Source organism: Scardinius erythrophthalmus (genome assembly GCF_964197995.2).
Source record: "Scardinius erythrophthalmus genome assembly, chromosome: 25".
NCBI lineage: Eukaryota > Metazoa > Chordata > Actinopteri > Cypriniformes > Leuciscidae > Scardinius > Scardinius erythrophthalmus.
In genome coordinates, this window is record NC_138245.1 from 3,437,183 (window position 1) to 3,457,372 (window position 20,190).

Sequence of the window (20,190 nt, forward strand, 5' to 3'; positions counted from 1 at the left end):
TCTGCATCAAGCGGTTTGGTTGTTGTGTCTGAATGTTTGAAACAGAAACCCCTCAGATGTTTTCTTTCACAGAGCTTGGCAGACTTATTTACATTTAGTGTGTGTGTGTGTGTGTGTTTCTTCACAGTAAACCCGTCGTACATCCCCCCTCCGCAGTGTCAGCCGGGAGAGTTTGCCTGTAAGAATAACCGCTGTATTCAAGACCGCTGGAAATGTGACGGAGATAATGACTGTCTGGACAACAGCGATGAGACCGCTGAACTGTGCCGTAAGAACACACACACGTCACGTGTTTAACAAGCTCTTTGCATGAAGCTACACACACATACAGCGGTTGTGTTCTGCCCATCTGTAGATCAGCACACGTGCCCTGCGGATCGCTTCAAGTGCCAGAATAACCGCTGTATCCCCATGCGCTGGCTGTGTGACGGCGACAACGACTGCGGCAACGACGAGGACGAGTCTAACACGACATGCTCAGGTACACACACACACACACATTCTTGTACATCTGTCTTTATGAGGACATTCATTGACACAATGCAATCTCTAGCCGCTTACCCTAACCTTACCCATCACAACTAAGTGCCTAACCCGAACCCTGACCCTAAACCTACCCTTAACCTCATTATAACCTGATCCATAAAACCAAGTCTTGACCCTCAAACAGGCCTTTAAAGGCTCTCAGAAACTGAGGACCGGCCAAAATGTCCTCACTTTACTCTCTTTGTCCTCACTCCAATGGTCTAAAACTCAAACGGGTCCTCACAAAGATAGTTGTACAAGTACACACGCACACACACACACGCACACATGCACACACACACACATGCACACACACACTCATACAGTCAAGTTCTGTTTGCATTTAATCTGAATTTGCAGCTCTATGACGTTCTTCACACTAAGCCTCTGCAAAAACTTCACTATGCAAAAACGATGTTTTTGGCGGAGTGTAGGTTGTCGGAATCTTTTTCGGTGCACATCTTATCCATCCATAACCAAACACACACACACACACACACACACACACACACACACACACACACACACACACACACACAAGTCAAACAGACTTCGCCGTAGTCCATCTCAGACATGAAGTGTCTAGGTTTAAATCTACACGAATCACACATCTGATAACTGGAACTTGAATTGTCACCTCATGCGATATTGCTGAAAAATTGCTGAAAAATAAAGTATAAAGGTATCAGATAAAAATATTTCTCCTTGATGTTCTGCCATGAGTCAGCTGAAATATACCTAGAACAGCAGTGTATAAATATAGAGTTTATCACACATGGTATATCTGACGCAGTTCTGGGCTCAAACTGTTGTACTATATTTGACTTCATGGCTGAATTGTATGGTTTGCACTCTTTAATTTAGACCGTATCTATTTTAAAGGCATGGCAGTCTATGATTGCCTTTGCAAGAAATTCTAGACTTCAGTGCAGTGTGATATTTGGTCTCACACAAGCACAACTAATTTAATAGTTTCTCACGATGGGCACCAGAGTTTAGGGGGTCTCACAGGTGGCACCACATTAATATTGTGAGTTTTATTCTAACTCCCCTTAAAGTCAGTGTGAGAGCGTCAGATAACTAGTCTGGCTTTCACCAGACCAAGCTCAATCTTTTAAGATTGAACATTATTCTGGAGAGTCTGCTCTATATTTTCTTCTGCACAAGAGGCGTGATCAACGGGCAGAGCTCAAATGGCTCTGTGCACAATTGGATAGTCCTTCAACCAATCAGAGCAACGATCTGGGTGACGTACTTTGCAGCGAAAACTCAGGAAACGTGTCAACAAACGTGTCAGTTTGGAGCATTGATCAGCGGTTTGCAGAAGAGCAATGGCATCCAGTGATTTCTGCAGGTTGTGTAAAAAAACACATGAAAGTAAGTGGTATTTACGCTTTGTTTGCTAAACTAAGGGTGCTTTCACATCTGTAGTTCGGTTCATTTGGTCCGGACCAATGGCGGAAAATTATACTCTAGCATTTTTCAGGCGTTTTGGTCTCTTTTCACACCACACTGATCGCTCTGGTCCGAACCAGTTTATGAGTTGATAAAACGAACCAAAATGCAGTCACGTGACAACATCCACATCACTCGTTGGCCAGATGTGTCTTGAACGCATTTCCATAACTGCACTTCGATTGGTCAGAATTAACGTGCGGGAAAATTCCAACAGAACTCGCGGAGGTGGGAAATCCAGCAGACAACATGCCGCTGTTTACTATGGAGAGATGACTGCGTGGGCTGATTGTATTCCTGCTCATATTTTATTATATAGTTTGTCTACACCACTTTAGACAAACAATAATATTTGAGAATGAAGCGAGGATGCGGCTCGAAAATAACGTTATTAATTTCTATCAGGCTCCGCACCTCCTCACAACTCCAAGATTGTCCGCGAGCTGCCATGCTTAAAGTGCAGACTGTCAACGAACATTTCTCCTCATCCCATAATGCACAGCACAGCTGACTACGGCAACTGGTTTAGTCCAAAAATGCGCAGTTCTTTGGCAGTTGGTTCTGTTCGAGGTTGGATCACGTTCTCACCACAAACGAACCGCTCCAGAGTTCGTTTCAAAACGCTTGTTTGGTCCGCTCTTGGTGCGCACCCGAGTGCGATTGTCGTATTCACCTCTGCCCAAACGAACCGCACCGATGGGGAAAACAAACTCTAGTGCGATTCAACCAAACTAAATGAGGCAGGTGTGAAAGCATCCTGAAGAAGCCATTGAGCATCGTCAAGAGGTGAGTAGGAATTGGATTGGATTAAACCCGCCAATAGCGCGCCAGGTGGATAAGCCGGTTTGTGATTGGTCCCCGCAGGTTTGTAACGGAAGTAGGATAGAAGAATGTACAGGTTTCCAACCTGAAATCACATCGCCAGCAGATCGGCTGAGTTTACCCAGTCTACAGATACCGCTTTCTTTCAGTCTCACCTTGACAATAAAGTACAATCTAGCAAGATTGATGAATAAATTGGAGGGAGTTTGTCAAAAGACCAATCTGAAGGATCTGTAAGATATTGTATAACTTTTTACTGTTATCAACACAAGGAAGACACAAGTGTAATAAAATGGATTTTATTAACAAAAAGATAAACAAGAGTAACTAACAACTACTAAATGAGTACAAGGAATTGATAAGGAAGTGAATAAGATTGATAAATGCAAGTGATTGGGTTGAATGCGACTATGGCAGTTACACATTTTCTTGTGGAAAAAATAAACACTGGACTGATAATGTGAAGAAACTTATTCTTAATTCAACAAATAAACTGACTGATTACGTACGTTAGCTTTATAACATCTAATGCAAACTAGAAAATCATATTCTGACAATACACTCTAATGCCGAGGTCTCTGGAAGGAGGTTTGGGACAGAGATATTTACGTTCATTTAAACAGCCTTAAACACAAAAAGCGGTCAACTCTGAAAGAAAGAAAATCAGAAATTTCACTTTAGCAGATTCACATAAAAAGCTGAATTCAGATCAAATATAGGAAATAACAGGAATGCTGAGTGCAGAAATAAAAACGGTTAATATAAATGTTCATGAATTTGTTTCTACTACTTTAAGATTTCAAATAATGCTTTGACGGCACTTTTTTTTGTGCTGACATATTTCCCATTTCCGTATTTCCTTCACGTGCTAGAATCAGAAGATCCTACTTCCCACTTCTAGTTAACCCACTATTATAACCCACTTCTGACGCAAGCTGTTAGTAAATCTGGCCCTAGATCTTCTACGCTCACTGCTGCTGCAGAACAAGTATGAGCTTGCTTCTCCCAACAGATACACTGACACACTGCTGTGAGCATGTAAGATACGCTGCTGCTGCATGAATAGACATACATAAATCTCGACCTCGACAGGTGGAGCTGGGGGAGGTGGAGGGGTTCAGAAAACACTGAACCAGACTCTTTCAGTGTTGAGCAAGTAATATCATTGGCTGCAGAATCAACACAGAACAATCAGCTTGTGCCATGTGGTAACTTCAGTTAGATTCGGTTTACATCAGTTTAAATTTCCAAACATTAATTTTATTATTAATTGTAATCTAGAAAGATTTTTGCATGCACAAGGAGTCCTACAACAGACGGTCCAAAACAGACACAGATCTCACAGTTTGTCTGGGATTACATGAAGCAATGGAAAAAACCTATTAATAAAGGTCAAGATCTCCAAAATACAAATAGAGCAACAGGCAACAAGTGTCACATATTTGGCTTATTTGTTCATGTTTAGAGTTTTACCTGTTTTTCTGTTCATTTTCTGTTGGAATTTTCTAAAGGCGGACTTACACTGTGCGATTTCAGCAAGGTTATCTACTCACACCGAACGAATAGATCGCATGCGATGTAAAGCCAAAGCTCAGGATTTATGTGCTCACACTATACGTGTGAAATATGCTCGATAAACCCCCGTGCAGGGCTGCGCCAACAGACGACGAGTTTATTCTTGTCTAGTTGTGTGTCGACGTCGCTGTAAGCTTGGTTGTTCTGCTCCATGTATTAGAATTCTGAGTATCTTGAGTATTTCTGTTAGTATGAGTTTGTGATTAATAAAGACTGCTGCTTATAGATCCTGTGTCTTCAACCAAGACCTTTGACAAAAAAATTCCCTTCCAAGAATTCCAACCTGGTGGACACTATAAAAATAAATAAACCCTTTATTATTGCACAATACGTATGACTCCACTTATAAAACATCAGGTTTTCATAACAAACTCTATACTGAGTGCTCTGGAAAATTAATATGTCATGGCAAACATGTTGAAGATGAACTGTTTCCACAGAAAAGCAGTGGGGAATGAATTCCTGTTCTAGAAAGAGAAGGACTATAATGTCGTACAGTAAATCTGCTGCTTTTCTACTGGCTTACAGACGACACGAAGGCCATAATAATACATGATAATAACTATATGTAATAAGTTTTATTTGAATGCGTTGAGTTGTGTTCTCCTTTGCAGCTCGGACGTGTCCTCCGAATCAGTTCTCGTGTGCCAGTGGCCGCTGTATTCCCATCTCCTGGACATGTGACCTGGATGATGACTGCGGGGATCGCTCGGATGAGCCTGCGTCCTGCGGTAAATCATGTTACTTTATGCTGGTGCCAGCTTATTAAAATAATGAATTCAGCCATTAATATGCATGTGATAGTTTTAGAAAAACTAGTTCAGTGCTAGTTTTGTCCGTTCCAACTTTGAAGGAAATGTTTTATAGATTTACATTTTTGTAAATGTTTTAGATATTTAGAATTACATTTTGTTTTTACTAGGTTTATTCATCTAGGTAATATTTAATGGCTCATGAAAAAGCTCATTTTGGATAAATTCAACTCAAAACTTCATATATTATTACTATACTATTTATTTGTGTAAAACATTTTTTCAATTAGGACAATTATTCATTGCAACGTAAATAATCAAAATATGTGATACCACCACTTTAAAAACGTTGAACCATGTAAAGTCAAATTCATATTTACATGCAACCAGTAAAAACTCTGTTGCATTTAATGATTGATTATATGAGAATTTTCTATGTTATTATTGATTGTTTATGATGATGTTTGTGTCGTCAGCATACCCAACCTGTTTCCCGCTCACTCAGTTCACCTGTAATAACGGGCGCTGTATCAACATCAACTGGCGCTGTGATAACGGTGAGCTTCTGAAGTGTTTCGCTTCTCTTTTCTTTTTGTGTCCCTTGCACTTTTTCCCTCATTTGTCTTTGTTGATCATTTCATGTGTCTTTTGTGTAACGTCATGTCCTCTTCTCTTGACCATTTGCCCCTCCCCCTGTGTCACATGGGCTGTGTGTTGCAGAAAAGGATTGTGGGGACAGCTCTGATGAGTTCAATTGTCCGAACCCGACCGGTTAGTGCATAGATCAACATGCACCATAAATTTACTTGTGTTATAACATTATAATGACGTCTCAACAGGATTTCAGGAAATACCTTTAAAGCTGTTGAAAGGTCTAAAATATCTGCAGCAATTCATTATTTGTAAAATCTTGCCCCCAAAATAGTAAAAAAAAAAAAAGAAAAATCCCCTGCCCATCTCACTTTAACTAACATCACTATTAACATCCATAAGAAGAGATTTAGCATTAAATATTAACCTGTGTTCATTCCCAGTGGTGCATGTGTGATCTATGCAGTTTCTGTGATGTTTATTATTCATTTTCTAAAATGTTACAAAATTGTGTTAAATGTGTTACAAAATTGTGTTAAATGTGTGTCTAAAGACAAGCTGCTACATTTACCATGTTATATTAATGTGAAATACTCATATTTCAGCCTAAATGTCATTTGTTTGTACATCTGTATTACAAATGAATTCTATTAAATCATAGTCTGTAGCTCACATGGACATGGATATTCCATGTTGGCCCAGTATATCTGAGAAAAATGTTTCCCAGTATGGCTGCTTCTTTTATATTGGTAAAGTATTAAAGGTAGCTTATAACCTTTTTAAAGCGATTGAAACTTAGTTTTTATTTTCAGTCAAAAGTTTGGACACACCTGTTCTTTCTTTAACGTTAGTAATAATCATCAAAAAGATTAAAAGAAATCAAAACTGTAAAACAATGCAAAATTTCAGTATGGGAATTTTGCAGAATTTTATATTTTAGTACTACAAGTTAAACTAAATGAAAGTGAAAAATGTTATCAACTTATTGAAATGAAATTAGTTTACATTTTTAATATTTTAGTTCAGTTAATGAAAATGTTTTTTTATGGTTTTAGTTTTCGTTAATGATAATAACCTTGACAATTTGTATCAAGCAAAATCCTTTATATCTGATTGTAAAAAAAACTCAAATTTATTCAAGTGTGTCCAATCCTTCGACTGGTGCTGTACTTTAAAATATGGCTTATACTTCATGCATTATATTTCAGGGGATCATAGCATACATTTGACCATTTCACCTCTTCCAGACAATGACTGTGGTGATAACAGTGATGAAGCCGGCTGTAGTCATTCATGCTCCAGCGCTCAGTTTAAATGTAACAGCGGTCGCTGTATACCCGACTACTGGACCTGTGACGGGGACAACGACTGTGGCGACTACAGTGACGAGACCCACGCAAACTGCACTAACCAGGGTGAGTTCATCACACCAATGCTCTCTTCCACACCATAACTTATTCTGCCTTCTAAAAAAACACATTTTAGACTAATTCTGAGGCAGAATTAATGTGTTGAAGTGGGAATACATAATGATATGAAAGCACTTGGATGTCTTAGCAGCCCCTGCTTTTGATTCAGTTGTCAGGAAGTGAAAGATAAACCAAGCCTCAAGCACATTGTTTAGAAAAGGCCATCTCTTGTACAGCAACTCTAGGCACAATGGAAATATAATGGTGAGAAAAGTCACAGAGAGACCAATGGTGACCGAAAGAGCTACAGAGTCCATTAATTTAAGGGTTTACAGGCTAACCAAAGCTCACCATAACCAACCAGAGTTATGCATAACTCTGGCCTCTATATAATCATGGATCCAAAGTCAATACAAATTCTGTTCAATAAAAGTGTCAAAATTCCTCAATTATTGTGTCACAGAAAGAATTGAATGAAGCCATTACACAGAATAACCACATTAAGGCACATCTTGAGTTAATTAATGAGGAATCTTTGTGTTCATATACACCACTGCCATTTACCCAAATATAGACTTGTCTCTCTCTCCTGGGGATAAACGTGTTTTCCAGCGGCTCTGTTCGCACTAGAGGCAGATATGAGGCATATTACACTGTGATGATGAGTTTAAGAAGGGATTATTACAAACAAATCCCACCTCACAAAACCACCACAATAACGGTATTATTCAACTTCGGAGAACTCACGGTGTTACCTTTGTTAATTTAACAGATGTTTTTTTTATGCAAAATGACTTACAAATGAAGAATATAATATCTTAAGTGATGTGTCTTAAAGAGACAGTAACACGAGAAGTCAATTCACCTTTATTTATATAGCACTTTATACAGTAAAGATGAGAATATAATAACAGAATGAAAACTTCATCAAATATGAGACGAATTCAAATTCTGCTGTAGGGCAGCTCTACAAAGACAATAGCGTCCTTATTCAGCTCAAGTCAGTTCAATATTGATTCAATTCAGTGCAATAAAACAAAATCAGTTATAAAGCAGCTCTACAGAAGACAATAGTGTCATCATCGAGCTCAGTTCAGTTCAAGTTTTGTTCTCATCTGACAGTATCAGTGTAGACAGATCAATACATTTACTAAATATTAGTCTTTAAAAAGTGCCACAATACAAATAAGTTCCAAAATTCCTTAGAAAATGAAAAGTTAAGACAAAGATGTAGGCGTGACACAGATAAACAACAGTGAAATTGTAGGAAACTCTATTAATAAGGTTCTACTACCAAAGTTCCTAGCTTAAGGCAAGTCAAGTCAAGTCAACTTTATTTATATAGCGCTTTTCACAATACAGATTGTATCAAAGCAGCTTCACAGTATTAAATAAAATAGTACATCAGTGTATGTTTCTGGTGTAAAACATCCACGTTTGGTAATGCAGATCAATAGCACTGTTGAATCGATTAATCAAATTAAGTATCCCCAACTGAGCAAGCCAAAGGCAACAGTGGCAAGGAACCGAAAAACTCCATCAGGTGACCTAATGGAGAAAAAAAACCTTGGGAGAACCCAGGCTCAGTCGGGGGCCAGTTCTCCTCTGGCGTTTATGAAGTAGAGACCGGATTTAACTGTAAGATTAAAATATTATATGAATGCCTGGCTGAAGAGATGCGTCTTTAATCTAGTTTTAAACTGGGAGAGCGAGTCTGAGCAACGAACAGTATCAGGAAGGCTATTCCAGAGTTTTGGTGCTAAATGTGAAAATGCTCACATTTAGCTTAGCACAATAGCTTACTTCCTGATGTTGCAGAAGTGTTGAATTACAAGCTAGCTGGGAAGATAAGGAGCTCTGTCTTCACAAATTTGGAGATGAAAGTGCCATTCATGGTAGAGCTGCTTGTCATTGGTATAGCATTAGTAGGATATTGAAAAGAGGAGGGGGCCAAGTACCGAACCCTGAGGTACACCTACAGTTTTTGACTTCTCCCCTCCAGGATAAGCTACCCTATCTAAGATTTGTTTTTTACAGAGTGTAAACTCTTAACAAACAGTTTGAAACTGATGAAACTATAGATTGTTCACAAATGTTTTTTCCCAAATAAAAATATATTTGTTTGGACATTGCTATGCACGCTCTGTTTAATTCCTCTTGTTCCTCCCGACAGCAACCCGTCCTCCCGGCGGCTGTCACACAGATGAGTTCCAGTGTCGTGTGGACGGGTTGTGTATTCCCCTCCGCTGGCGGTGTGATGGAGACACTGACTGCATGGATCTGAGCGATGAGAAGAACTGCGAGGGTGTAACGCACATGTGTGATCCAGCAGTGAAGTTTGGCTGCAGGGACTCTGGTAATGATGCAGAAAATATAGATGATTTGCTCTAAATGTAATGGTCTGATGTTCTCAGACCAATCAGTAAACTGATTCAGTATTATCTTGAGATTTAGTGATCCACGAGTAGGCAGTGCGTTTACGAGCGAATGGGTCATTATCATCTCAGAATTGGTAATGTATACAGAGAAAAATGCTAAGTAACATAAGTTGAGGCAATAATGAAATTCAAATGAAATTGACCAAATCATTTGAGTCATCCCTTAAAATTGCTTCCAGAGGTTCATTTTCCATCTCTTTATTTAGTGAAATAAAAATAAAATGTTAGGTTCAATGTACTTATTGTATTGCAGAACATGTGCTGCTATTGAGGTGTGATACGGGTATGGTTAGGGAAAGGTTTGGTTAAATGGGTAGGTTTAAGTGTGGGTAAAGTGGTGGGTTCAACATTGTTATATACGTATATTTATACACAGAAATTAATTATGTACTCAAGTAATTACATGCAAGATTTTTTTTTTTTAAATGTATACATCATAAATATATATTTACTAAATAAGTGCCTTGTATCAAATTACTATATGTTAAGACACTTAAAGGGATAGTTCACCCAAAAATGAAAATTCTGTCATCATTTACTCTCCCTCAAGTTGTTCCAAACCTGTATGATTTTCTTTCTTCTGCTGAACACAAAAGAAGATATTTTGAAGAAAGTCGGTAACCAAACGACTGATGGACCCCATTGACTTCCATAGTAGGAAAAAAAAGTACTATGGATGTCAATGGGGACCAGCAACTGTTTAATTACCAACCTTCTTTAAAATATCTTCTTTTGTGTTCAGCAGAAGAAAGAAAATCATACAGGTTTGGAACAACTTGAGGGAGAGTAAATGATGACAGAATTTTCATTTTTGGGTGAACTATCCCTTTAATATAAAGTGGATCCAAAAAAAGGTAATTCCCAGAATTCCCTGATCACTGGGTCACAAGGTCTGTAGTTTTCCCCAGTTAACATGTTAACAAGAATATATTTTGTGTGTGTTTTGTGTAGCGCGGTGTATCAGTAAGGCTTGGGTGTGTGATGGTGACAGTGACTGTGAAGATAACTCAGATGAAGATAACTGTGAGGAACTGGTGTGTAAACTCTCGCATCACGTGTGTGCTAATGACACCAGCATTTGTCTGCCCGCCGAGAAACTCTGTGATGGCAAAGACGACTGTCCTGACGGCTCCGATGAAAAACTCTGTGGTAAGAGTCATCGCTGTTACATGAGATGATGTTCACCGAGTGCAAAACAAATGCATCTAGATCACAACTCTATTGCCTTATTTAGGCCATTCTTTAAGTATGTGTATGTATGTATATTAATTGCATATAAAAATGTCCAAAACTAACATTAACAAAGGTTTATAAATGCTGTAAGAACATATTGTTCATTGTTAGTTCATGTTAAATAATGCATTAACAAATGAGACCTTACTGTAAAGTGTTACCGTAATTAATTTATTAATGGTAAGTATACCGCAAGTAAAAAGACAATCATAGAACATCTGTCTTTTAGACATGTACATCATCACTGAAACTATAGCATTAAATGTGTATTTCTTTATTTTATTGTGTAATTGCATACATTACAATGTTAATGTCAAGGTTTTTAAATGCTTTCAGTCTATATTGAACACATCAGTACTGATGTAATGTAACAATCCCATATTGTGTTTTCTTCCTCTGTCCCCTGCCTTTGTTGTTACTGTCTAACTGTATTGTTTCTCTTGGTTTAGATCTGTGTTCTCTGGACAACGGCGGCTGCAGTCATAACTGTACAGTGGCCCCGGGCGAGGGCATTCTGTGCTCGTGCCCACTGGGCATGGAGCTGGGCACCGACAACAAGACGTGTCAGATCCAGGGCTTCTGTGCCAAACACCTGAAGTGCAGCCAGCGCTGTGAACAGGACAAGTTCAATGTGAAGTGCTCCTGTTACGATGGCTGGGCCCTCGAACCCGACATGGAGAGCTGCAGGAGCACAGGTGAGATCCGCTCTGGTCAATCCCAGTGAGATACATACACTCAAACAATGTTTAGGCCTAAATTTGAGATTAATTTATTGGAATAGCAAATAAAATTTCCATCCATTTTGGTTATGGATTTTTTTACATAAACTAATCAACTTAAAGGTGCATTGCGCAACATTTCATGTTAAAAATACCCGTTTTTCTAACCCATACATGCTTAAACAATTGCCTGATGGGCTGAATGAGCCCTTCTCTGATCACTGCGATTGCCTCTATAATCCTGTACAGTAAAATAAATAAGAGGGATTCGGGTCGGAATTTGAGACTGGGCGTGACGTCATGCGCGTTCAGTTGCAGTGTTGCAGTTTCGCTTGTCGCCAGAGGGGGCATAGTTCTGCAAAAACTCAGAGACTTGCGCAATGCACCTTTAATGTGGTGCTTATTTATCATGCATATAAAAATGAATCGGTTAAGATTTCTGTGATAGTACTAATAAACTGAATGTGTTTTAAATACACAATAGCCAGATTTATAGATCATAAATCTATTCACTTATTCACGTAATTTTTTTTGTTTTAATCTCATACATTTTAACTTAGTAAATAGATTTACAATTGTAAGCAATTTGAATAAATGTTTTTTGTTTTGCTTTGATTTTTGTGTTTTGTTGTGTTGTGCTTTGTTTTGTTGTGTTTTTTGTGTGTTGTGTTTTGTTTTGTGTTTTGTTGTGTGTTTTGTTGTGTTGTTTTGTGTTTTGTTTTGTGTTGTGTTTTCTTTTGTGTTGTGTTTGTGTGTGTGTGTGTGTGTGTGTGTGTGTGTGTTTTGTTGTGTTGTGTTGTGTTTTGTTTTGTTTTGTGTTGTTTTGTATTTTGTTGTGTTGTTTTGTGTTGTGTTTTGTCTTTGTTTTGGCCTTAGAAAACGTCTTTGTTTTCTCATTTAAAAATGTCAATACAAAGCTCATGAAATAGTTTCTGAATGAAATGCTTTTGACTGTACATCCTAAAAGATTTCCACAAACAGATGGAAAGAATCGGTTAAGGCCGGTAAAAAACTAGAATAGATATGAAAACTGTTGTGGTTCAGGGTGTTTGGCAGAAGATGACAACTATGTGCACTAGAGGAAAACTTTCACCCGCACACAAGAAGTGGTCTTATATAAAGTCATTGCAACTTTCTTTCCTTCAAAGACTGAAAATTTAAGTTTTAGTTTAAGAGGTGGTGTGTGACAGAAAGCAATGCTGAAAATGGCGGGGAACTGTTCGGCAGCATTATTGGTGGTTTATTTTTATAATGAAAGAATGTAAACGACAGAAGATAGAGGAGGGGGAGAATATTTACTGTGACAGGAAGTGGCATAGCAGCCCAGTTAGCTAATCAAATGATGAATTATGTATTGCTGGACGTATTTCACATTCCTTTGAGAAATAAAAAATAATTTAGATAAACAGAGTAAATGTCACAGACATGTATGTGATTGCCAATCTCACATAATTTCACAAAAATGTCAGAGCATTTACCCATTTAAGCATTTACCCATTTAATCATGCGTTTTATGGCATTCTTTCAGTGAGTTCATTGTTTGTTTGTTTTTCAGATCCATTTAAACCCTTCATCATCTTCTCCAACCGTCATGAGATCCGACGGATTGATCTTCACAAAGGAGAGTTCAGCGTGTTAGTGCCAGGCCTGAGGAACACCATCGCTCTCGACTTCCACCTCAACGAGAGCTCGCTCTATTGGACTGATGTTGTTGAGGACAAAATTTACCGTGGGAAGCTGTCAGAGAATGGTGGTAAGTTAACCAGAGCTCTTTTTAAATTAGTAGTTACAAAAATTCATAAAAATGCAGTACAGTTCATACAGTGGTCTGAATACACCTCTTCTATGATTAGCATGTTTCCTTGTACATATATTGTCCCTGTTCCTCTCTCTTTCCTTCATTTCAGCAGCACTGACCAGTTTTGATGTGGTGATCCAGTATGGATTAGCCACTCCTGAGGGTCTGGCTGTAGACTGGATCGCTGGAAACATCTACTGGGTGGAGAGTAACCTAGATCAGATTGAAGTGGCCAAACTGGACGGTACGATGCGCACCACTCTACTAGCTGGAGATGTGGAGCATCCGCGAGCCATCGCTCTGGACCCTAGAGAGGGGTAAGCAATCCATCATTACCACCTCTGAAAATTGTGTTGCGCCCCTTCATGTGCATCGTAAGCAGTTTTAGTATTATTCATACGATAGTACTTAGTCATATTTTAAATTAGCATGGGTTAAAATTATTTAAAATAAGACAAAACATAATCTAAAACAGCTAAAAATGAAGATGTAAGCTGGCATTTTGTTTCTTATTTTAATTGGTTTCTTTAACAACTGTCATTTTTATTTAAGAATCAGGATTCTGTAAGGGATAATCTGTATGTCTATCTGATTTGGGTTTGACACATGGTTTAGTCCAGTTTCCTGTTTTCTGTTTGTTTCTATGGTTTCTCATTGATTATAAGTTGTACACCTGTGGCTTGTTTCGTTGATTGCAATGGTTTGTTTTGTGTATTTAAGCTGTTTTTCTTTCAGTTCATTATCCGTTCTCATCACAGTATACTGGTTGTTCTGTTCATGTTTTGAGTCCAGTTTTGAATTTGTTTTAATACATTCGTTACTGCCAGTTTATATATCCAGCTTTGCTGATCTTTTATTCAATCTAGCAATCTAGCGTCTTGGAAAACATGAATGTATGAGAGGATTTAAAAAAGTTCTGAAAAGTCATGGAAATTTAAAAAATCTTTTAAAATAAAAAGCGTAAACACTAAAGACCATTCAGTTATTGGAAAAATGTAATTTAATTATTTGAATGAATTTATGATTTTTTATGATTTTAATATATTGCCACTCCTACTTTCTGTAAATAAAAGTTTGAAAATAAGCAGCTTTGTCATTAGAACAGAAGTTACCTTCAAATATTGTCTTGAGAATGGGGTGCCTTGAAGTGAAAACCACTGGTTAATCCAAAGTCTGAAAAATAATTCACTCAACCTTATGTTGTTCCAAATACAAGAACATTTTTGAACAATGTTCACGGTGCTCTTTTCCATATAGTAAAAGCCAGCTCCATAAAGAATTCTCCCGCTTTTTGTTTTAAACGTTTGTAAGCAGCATAGAAAAAGCCCTCATCTGTGCTCTTATTTTGTAGAATCCTATTCTGGACAGACTGGGACGCCAGCATGCCCAGGATAGAGGCTGCGTCCATGAGTGGACATGGAAGACGCACCATCCATAAGGAGACGGGCAGTGGAGGATGGCCCAACGGACTGACTGTGGACTACCTGGAGCGCCGCATTCTGTGGATAGATGCTAGGTAATGTTTAATGAGATGTACTAAACCCGTACTCTCTCTGGAATTTCTTTTTTTAAATTGTATCTTTAGAAAGATACAACAGCTTGTCACTGGGGCAGTATCCTTAAAAGGACAACTTTGTATCTTATCTAGCCTTAAAAGGTATATTGTAGTAGTATTACATTCCTTTAAGGTACTAGTATGAACTAAATAAGGAACAAAGATGTCCTTTTAAGGGTACTGCCGTATTTTGCACATTTTTGCACTGAGAGAGTACAGTAGGTCATGCTCCTGGATCAATGGAAGTTGGTCCTAGAACAAACTAAGTGCCCTGACCCTTTCCCAATCCCTAATCCAGGGGTATCCAATCCTGCTCCTGGAAGGCAACTGTCCTTAGCTCCAACACACCTTCCAGGAAGTCTCTAGTGATCCTGACAAACTTAATTAACTGGTTCATGTGTGTTTAATCAGGTCTAAAGCTAAACTCTGCTAGAGAGTGGCCTTGACCCTTTCCCAATCCCTAAACCAGGGGTATCCAATCCTGCTTCTGGAAGGCAAGTCTGTCCTGTTGAGTTTAGCTCCAACACACTTTACTGAAAGTTTCTAGTGATCCTGAAGACCTTGATTATCTGGTTCAGGTGTGTTTAATCAGGTCTAAAGCTAAACTCTGCTAGAGAATGGCCCTCCAGGAGCAAGATTCGACACCCCTGTCCTAGAACAAACCAAGCAGTGTCCTGACCCTATCCCAATCCCTGACCCAGTGGTGTCCAATCCTGCTCCTTGAAGGCCACTTTACAGTAGAGTTGAGCTCCAACCTGTTCTAATATACCTTTCGCAAAGTCTCTAGTGATCCTGAAGACCTTGATTATCTGGTTCAGGTGTGTTTAATCAGGTCTAAAGATAAAATCTGCTACAGAATGGCCCTGACCCTTTCCCAATCCCTAAACCAGTGGTGTACAATCCTGCTCCTGGAAGCCTCTAGTGATCCCGACAACCCTAATTAGCTGGTTCTTATTTTATGCTCCCTATCAAAAATGAATGACCATAGAAATGGTTTATTTATGTCTTACGTCTCAGATCGGATGCGATCTATTCAGCCAAGTATGACGGGTCAGGACTGATCGAGGTGCTCAGAGGACACGAGTATCTCTCGCATCCGTTTGCTGTGACGATGTACGGCGGAGAGGTTTACTGGACAGATTGGCGCACAAACACACTGGCCAAAGCCAACAAATGGACAGGAAACAATGTCACTGTGGTTCAGAGAACAAACACGCAACCTTTTGATCTGCAGGTATACCACCCATCTAGACAACCACAAGGTAATCTTCAAACTTTATTTCAAAGTTACTCCTATATCAATATTACTAACTCCTGTTTCTAAGCAGTGGAATATGTCACATGTCACAGTGGTATGTCACAAGTACCATGGTGTAACAATCTAATTCCATCACTGCACCACCACAGAAACTTTCCATAAAGAGCTGATTTGAAATGCTTGATTCTAAAGGATTCCAAAATTTGATTCCAATAGTGTGATTTTTTTTTCTCCTGTGAATCATGTCATGTCAATCACATTATTTGTTATTTTCTCAGATCTGAGAAAATGAATACATGAATACATGAAGTCAAATTCATTGACAGGTGACTGGATGATTGAGTTGACCAATGAAATTGCCTGTAGGGTTTGCATTACCTGGTTTGGGGGTACCACAGAGGAACGATATTGTTGTAATCACTTTCGAAGTGATTTTCTTTTTCCCCAGCTGATGAACGACATTGACAACCAATCAGAATCCACTTGAAAGACTTTAAAAGGCATTTAAAGCATCAGATGACAAAACTTCAGCAAGTGCTTATTATAAACAGAACTATATCATCTGTTGGTGTGGAGGCTAATATAGTTATCGTTATAGTTATTGTTCTTGGTGTGAACAAGCCTTTAAACCAGGGGTGTCCAAACTCTGTGCTGGAGGGCCACTGTCCTGCTGAGTTCAGCTCCGCCTCTCCTCAACACATCTGCCTGGAAGTGTCTATTATGCCTAGTAAGACCTTGATTGGCAGGTTCAGGTGTTTTTAATTGGGGTTGAACTGAACTCTGCAGGACAGTGGCCCTTCAGGAGCAGGATTGGACACCCCGGCTTTACACCAACAAAATTCCCCCAAATCTTGCCTCAATTAGTCAAACACAGTTCACTTAACATATTAAGTGTCCTATAAAAGTATATACTGCATATTTATATTGTGTTACTAATTGAAAATTAATTTATTGGCTAAATGAGTGAATAAGTGAATGAACAAATTCAACATGTTACTCAGGACAATTTTAAATCTGAATGCACGAGGTTGCTTTGAAGTTTCTCAACAATTCCTTTTTTTGGCATGCTTATTAATGAAGTATCATTCATTCTTTCAAGTTTTCTTGTGAAAGCTACTTTTAATGGTTTGATTAGTTATTGTGTAAACTTTAAGACTGTGGGTCAATTTGAGGGAAGGGCCAGTCGGCTTGATGGACACACATGTTGATGGTGTTTGGCGCTTCATAATGCAGCTTGTGAATAAACTTGTCATGATAGTTTAGCTCACTGACTTAATTTTATAGAGGCAGACATCTGTTTATTCATGTCTAACGGGAGCAGACAGAGGGGATGAATTGGTTTAGACATGCTTTCAGAAGTTCCTCTATCTGTTTTAAACCTTTAACCTTTGGATTTATCTGTCTTACTTTTCATCAAACCTCTCTCTCTCTCTCTCTCTCTCTCTCTCTCTCTCTCTCTCTCTCTCTCTCTCTCTCTCTCTCTCTCTCTCTCTCTCTCTCTCTCTCTCTCTCTCTCTCTCTCTCTCTCTCTCTCTCTCTCTCTCTCTCTAATTTGCTCAGTTTGGCCGACATCTCAATCTGTCATCAGTGTCTCAGCTGGTTTGGTTTCTTGGCCATAAATTTGAATGTGGCAATGACACAATAAAGCTCAATACTTCACCTCCTCTTCATTTCCGTCTGTCTCACCTCTCTCTCCAGCGCCGAACCCGTGTGCTGCTAACGGTGGTTTGGGTCCATGTTCTCACCTGTGCTTGATCAACTACAACCAGACGTTCTCCTGCGCCTGTCCTCACCTCATGAGACTGAGTGAAGACAACCACACCTGCTACGGTACGAACTAGAGCTCGATCCAGCGGCACAACAGACCTGCTATCATCTTCTGATTAATTTACATCCTGACAGAATCTGTGCTGAGTCTCGTCAGTTTCTCAACTAACTTTCATTACGTGTCAGCTTACTCTCATTAGAGTATTAGTAGTGTTAGGTTATGGCTAATGAGTTAGTAGAATAAGTTGACATGTAGTTGCAAAGTTACTTATAGGGCCCTATTTTAACGATCTGAAACGCAAGTGTCAAGCGCAAAGCGCAAGTAACTTTGTGGGCGGATCTCGGGCGCTGTTGCTATTTTCCCCGCGGGATAAATGACTCTTGCGCCAGGCGCAAATCTAAAATGGGTTGGTCTGAAGTAGCTTTATTACTCATAGGTGTGGTTTGGGCGTAACATGAAATAAACCAATCAGAGCGTCATCTCACATTCCCTTTAAGAGCAGACGCGCTTTTTCCATCTATCTATCTATCATAATAATGTATGATTTGCAAAAATGAAAACTGCTGCTTCTGTGTAGATGAGAGAATCAAAGTGTATTCGCGTTGTGCACACGCTACATTGATTATGGCCAAGCATGCGCCCTTAAAATAGCATATGAATAACATGCGCAATGCGCCACTGACTTTAAACTATTTTTTCCTGGTTAGTGGCGCAATTGTTTTCTAAACCTGCAAAATAGCATGAAGGAATGTTTGCGCTGGAACACGCCTCCTTTTTTGCACTGAACCGCCCAGGGAGCGCAAGTTCATTCCCTAATTTAGCGACGTGCTTCTGTGGAGGGAAAAGCGCGCTTTGCGCGGGTGCAAAATAGGAATGATACATGCATCGGTGTACAGTCAATTGCGCTGGGTGCAAGATAGGGTCCATAGTCTGTAGAATGTGTGTTGAGGAGCATCCAAATAAAGTGTTATCAGATATTAATCAGACAGTCTATTAATACTCTAATGACTGCTGGTTGACATGTAGTTGCAAAGTTACTTATAGTTAGTAGAATGTCTAAAGTGGACTATTGAAATAAAGTGTTATCCATATACTTTGCAGAATGTCTAGGCTGCTCTTTTCAATAAAAGTGAAATGGGAGTGGAGCTCCAAAAATTCCATGGAAAGCATTATAAAGCAGTATAAAGTTAATTCATACAAACTTGCTTCCTATATTTAGATTCTTTAAATCTATTTTATACCATAGGTCAACTTTATATGGCAGGTTTATGGAGCTTTTATGGTGATTTTTGCTCCAGTCACCATTCACTTTCATTATATAGTATGTAAAAGAGCAAGATAATCATTTAATACATTTGTTTATTTTTTTATAAATCCTAATATTTGTTTAAATAGTGAAATATCGACGTCTATGATTTATAAAATAAAGAAAGTCATATGGGTTTGGAACAACATGACAACATGGTAATGATGACAGAATTTTCATTTTTGGTGAAAAATTCCTTTTAAAGATGTTTTTTCTGTTGTTGCTTTGGCGGAACGATCGATATCTTGGCATCTCTCTCACGCAGCCTAACCTACTGTTGATTATTGAAGATAATAGACTTGTCCCTTAGTTTGTAAAAACATGAATGCATTATTTTTACAGTAATGCTCTTACAGTCGAAGTCTATTGCGCATATACGTGTCAGAATACATTTCTCTTTAACTTTGAACTTTTCTTTAAATATGCTGTTTCAAGAGAGTCAGCTGTCCCATATAAACTCCAACCACATCCTGAGAATGTACTGTGTTAATATGAAGGAATTTTCTGTATTGATTTTTCACTGGGGTTTTTTTAGGGTTGAAGGAAATGTCTGTAAACTCAGCAGAAAACGTACTGGTAAATGTGAATGGATCCTCGCATTTAAATAAAAAATTTTCCAGTGACCTTTTGTCTGGTTCGATTTGTCTTCCTTTTTGTCTCCAGTCATGACAAGTCTCTCCGTCTCTCTTCCAGAGTCGCGTCAGTTCCTACTGTACGCTCGTCAGATTGAGATAAGAGGAGTGGACATCTATAATCCATACTACAACTACATCATCTCCTTCACCGTCCCTGACATCGACAACGTCACGGTTGTGGATTACGACGCTCTGGAGAAGCGCATCTATTGGTCGGATGTTCGGACTCAGACCATCAAGAGGGCCTTCATCAACGGCACAGGAATAGAGACAGTGGTGTCTGCAGGTACAACACTCATCAGCTTGACTGGAATAAAAGCAGATGCACATGTACAGCAGAAAATAACTGTT

General features: G+C 38.9%; 1 protein-coding gene across 4 annotated transcripts in view; it reads left to right on the forward strand.

Moving 5' to 3' along the window:
- The window catches only part of lrp1aa (low density lipoprotein receptor-related protein 1Aa), a 180,492-nt gene that overhangs the window by 64,426 nt on the left and 95,876 nt on the right, over positions 1-20,190 (forward strand). For 2 of the 4 annotated variants that reach the window (XM_081356952.1, XM_081356953.1), the window contains exons 16-29: positions 128-268; positions 356-481; positions 4,992-5,108; positions 5,606-5,686; positions 6,968-7,135; positions 9,303-9,485; positions 10,519-10,716; positions 11,250-11,495; positions 13,075-13,272; positions 13,427-13,634; positions 14,669-14,833; positions 15,890-16,134; positions 17,829-17,960; positions 19,898-20,125. In XM_081356952.1, coding sequence (XP_081213078.1) covers positions 128-268; positions 356-481; positions 4,992-5,108; positions 5,606-5,686; positions 6,968-7,135; positions 9,303-9,485; positions 10,519-10,716; positions 11,250-11,495; positions 13,075-13,272; positions 13,427-13,634; positions 14,669-14,833; positions 15,890-16,134; positions 17,829-17,960; positions 19,898-20,125 — 2,436 coding nt within the window. The remainder of the gene's footprint in view (positions 1-127; positions 269-355; positions 482-4,991; positions 5,109-5,605; positions 5,687-6,967; positions 7,136-9,302; positions 9,486-10,518; positions 10,717-11,249; positions 11,496-13,074; positions 13,273-13,426; positions 13,635-14,668; positions 14,834-15,889; positions 16,135-17,828; positions 17,961-19,897; positions 20,126-20,190) is intronic. The other 2 variants (XM_081356954.1, XM_081356955.1) reach the window with 1 other exon arrangement.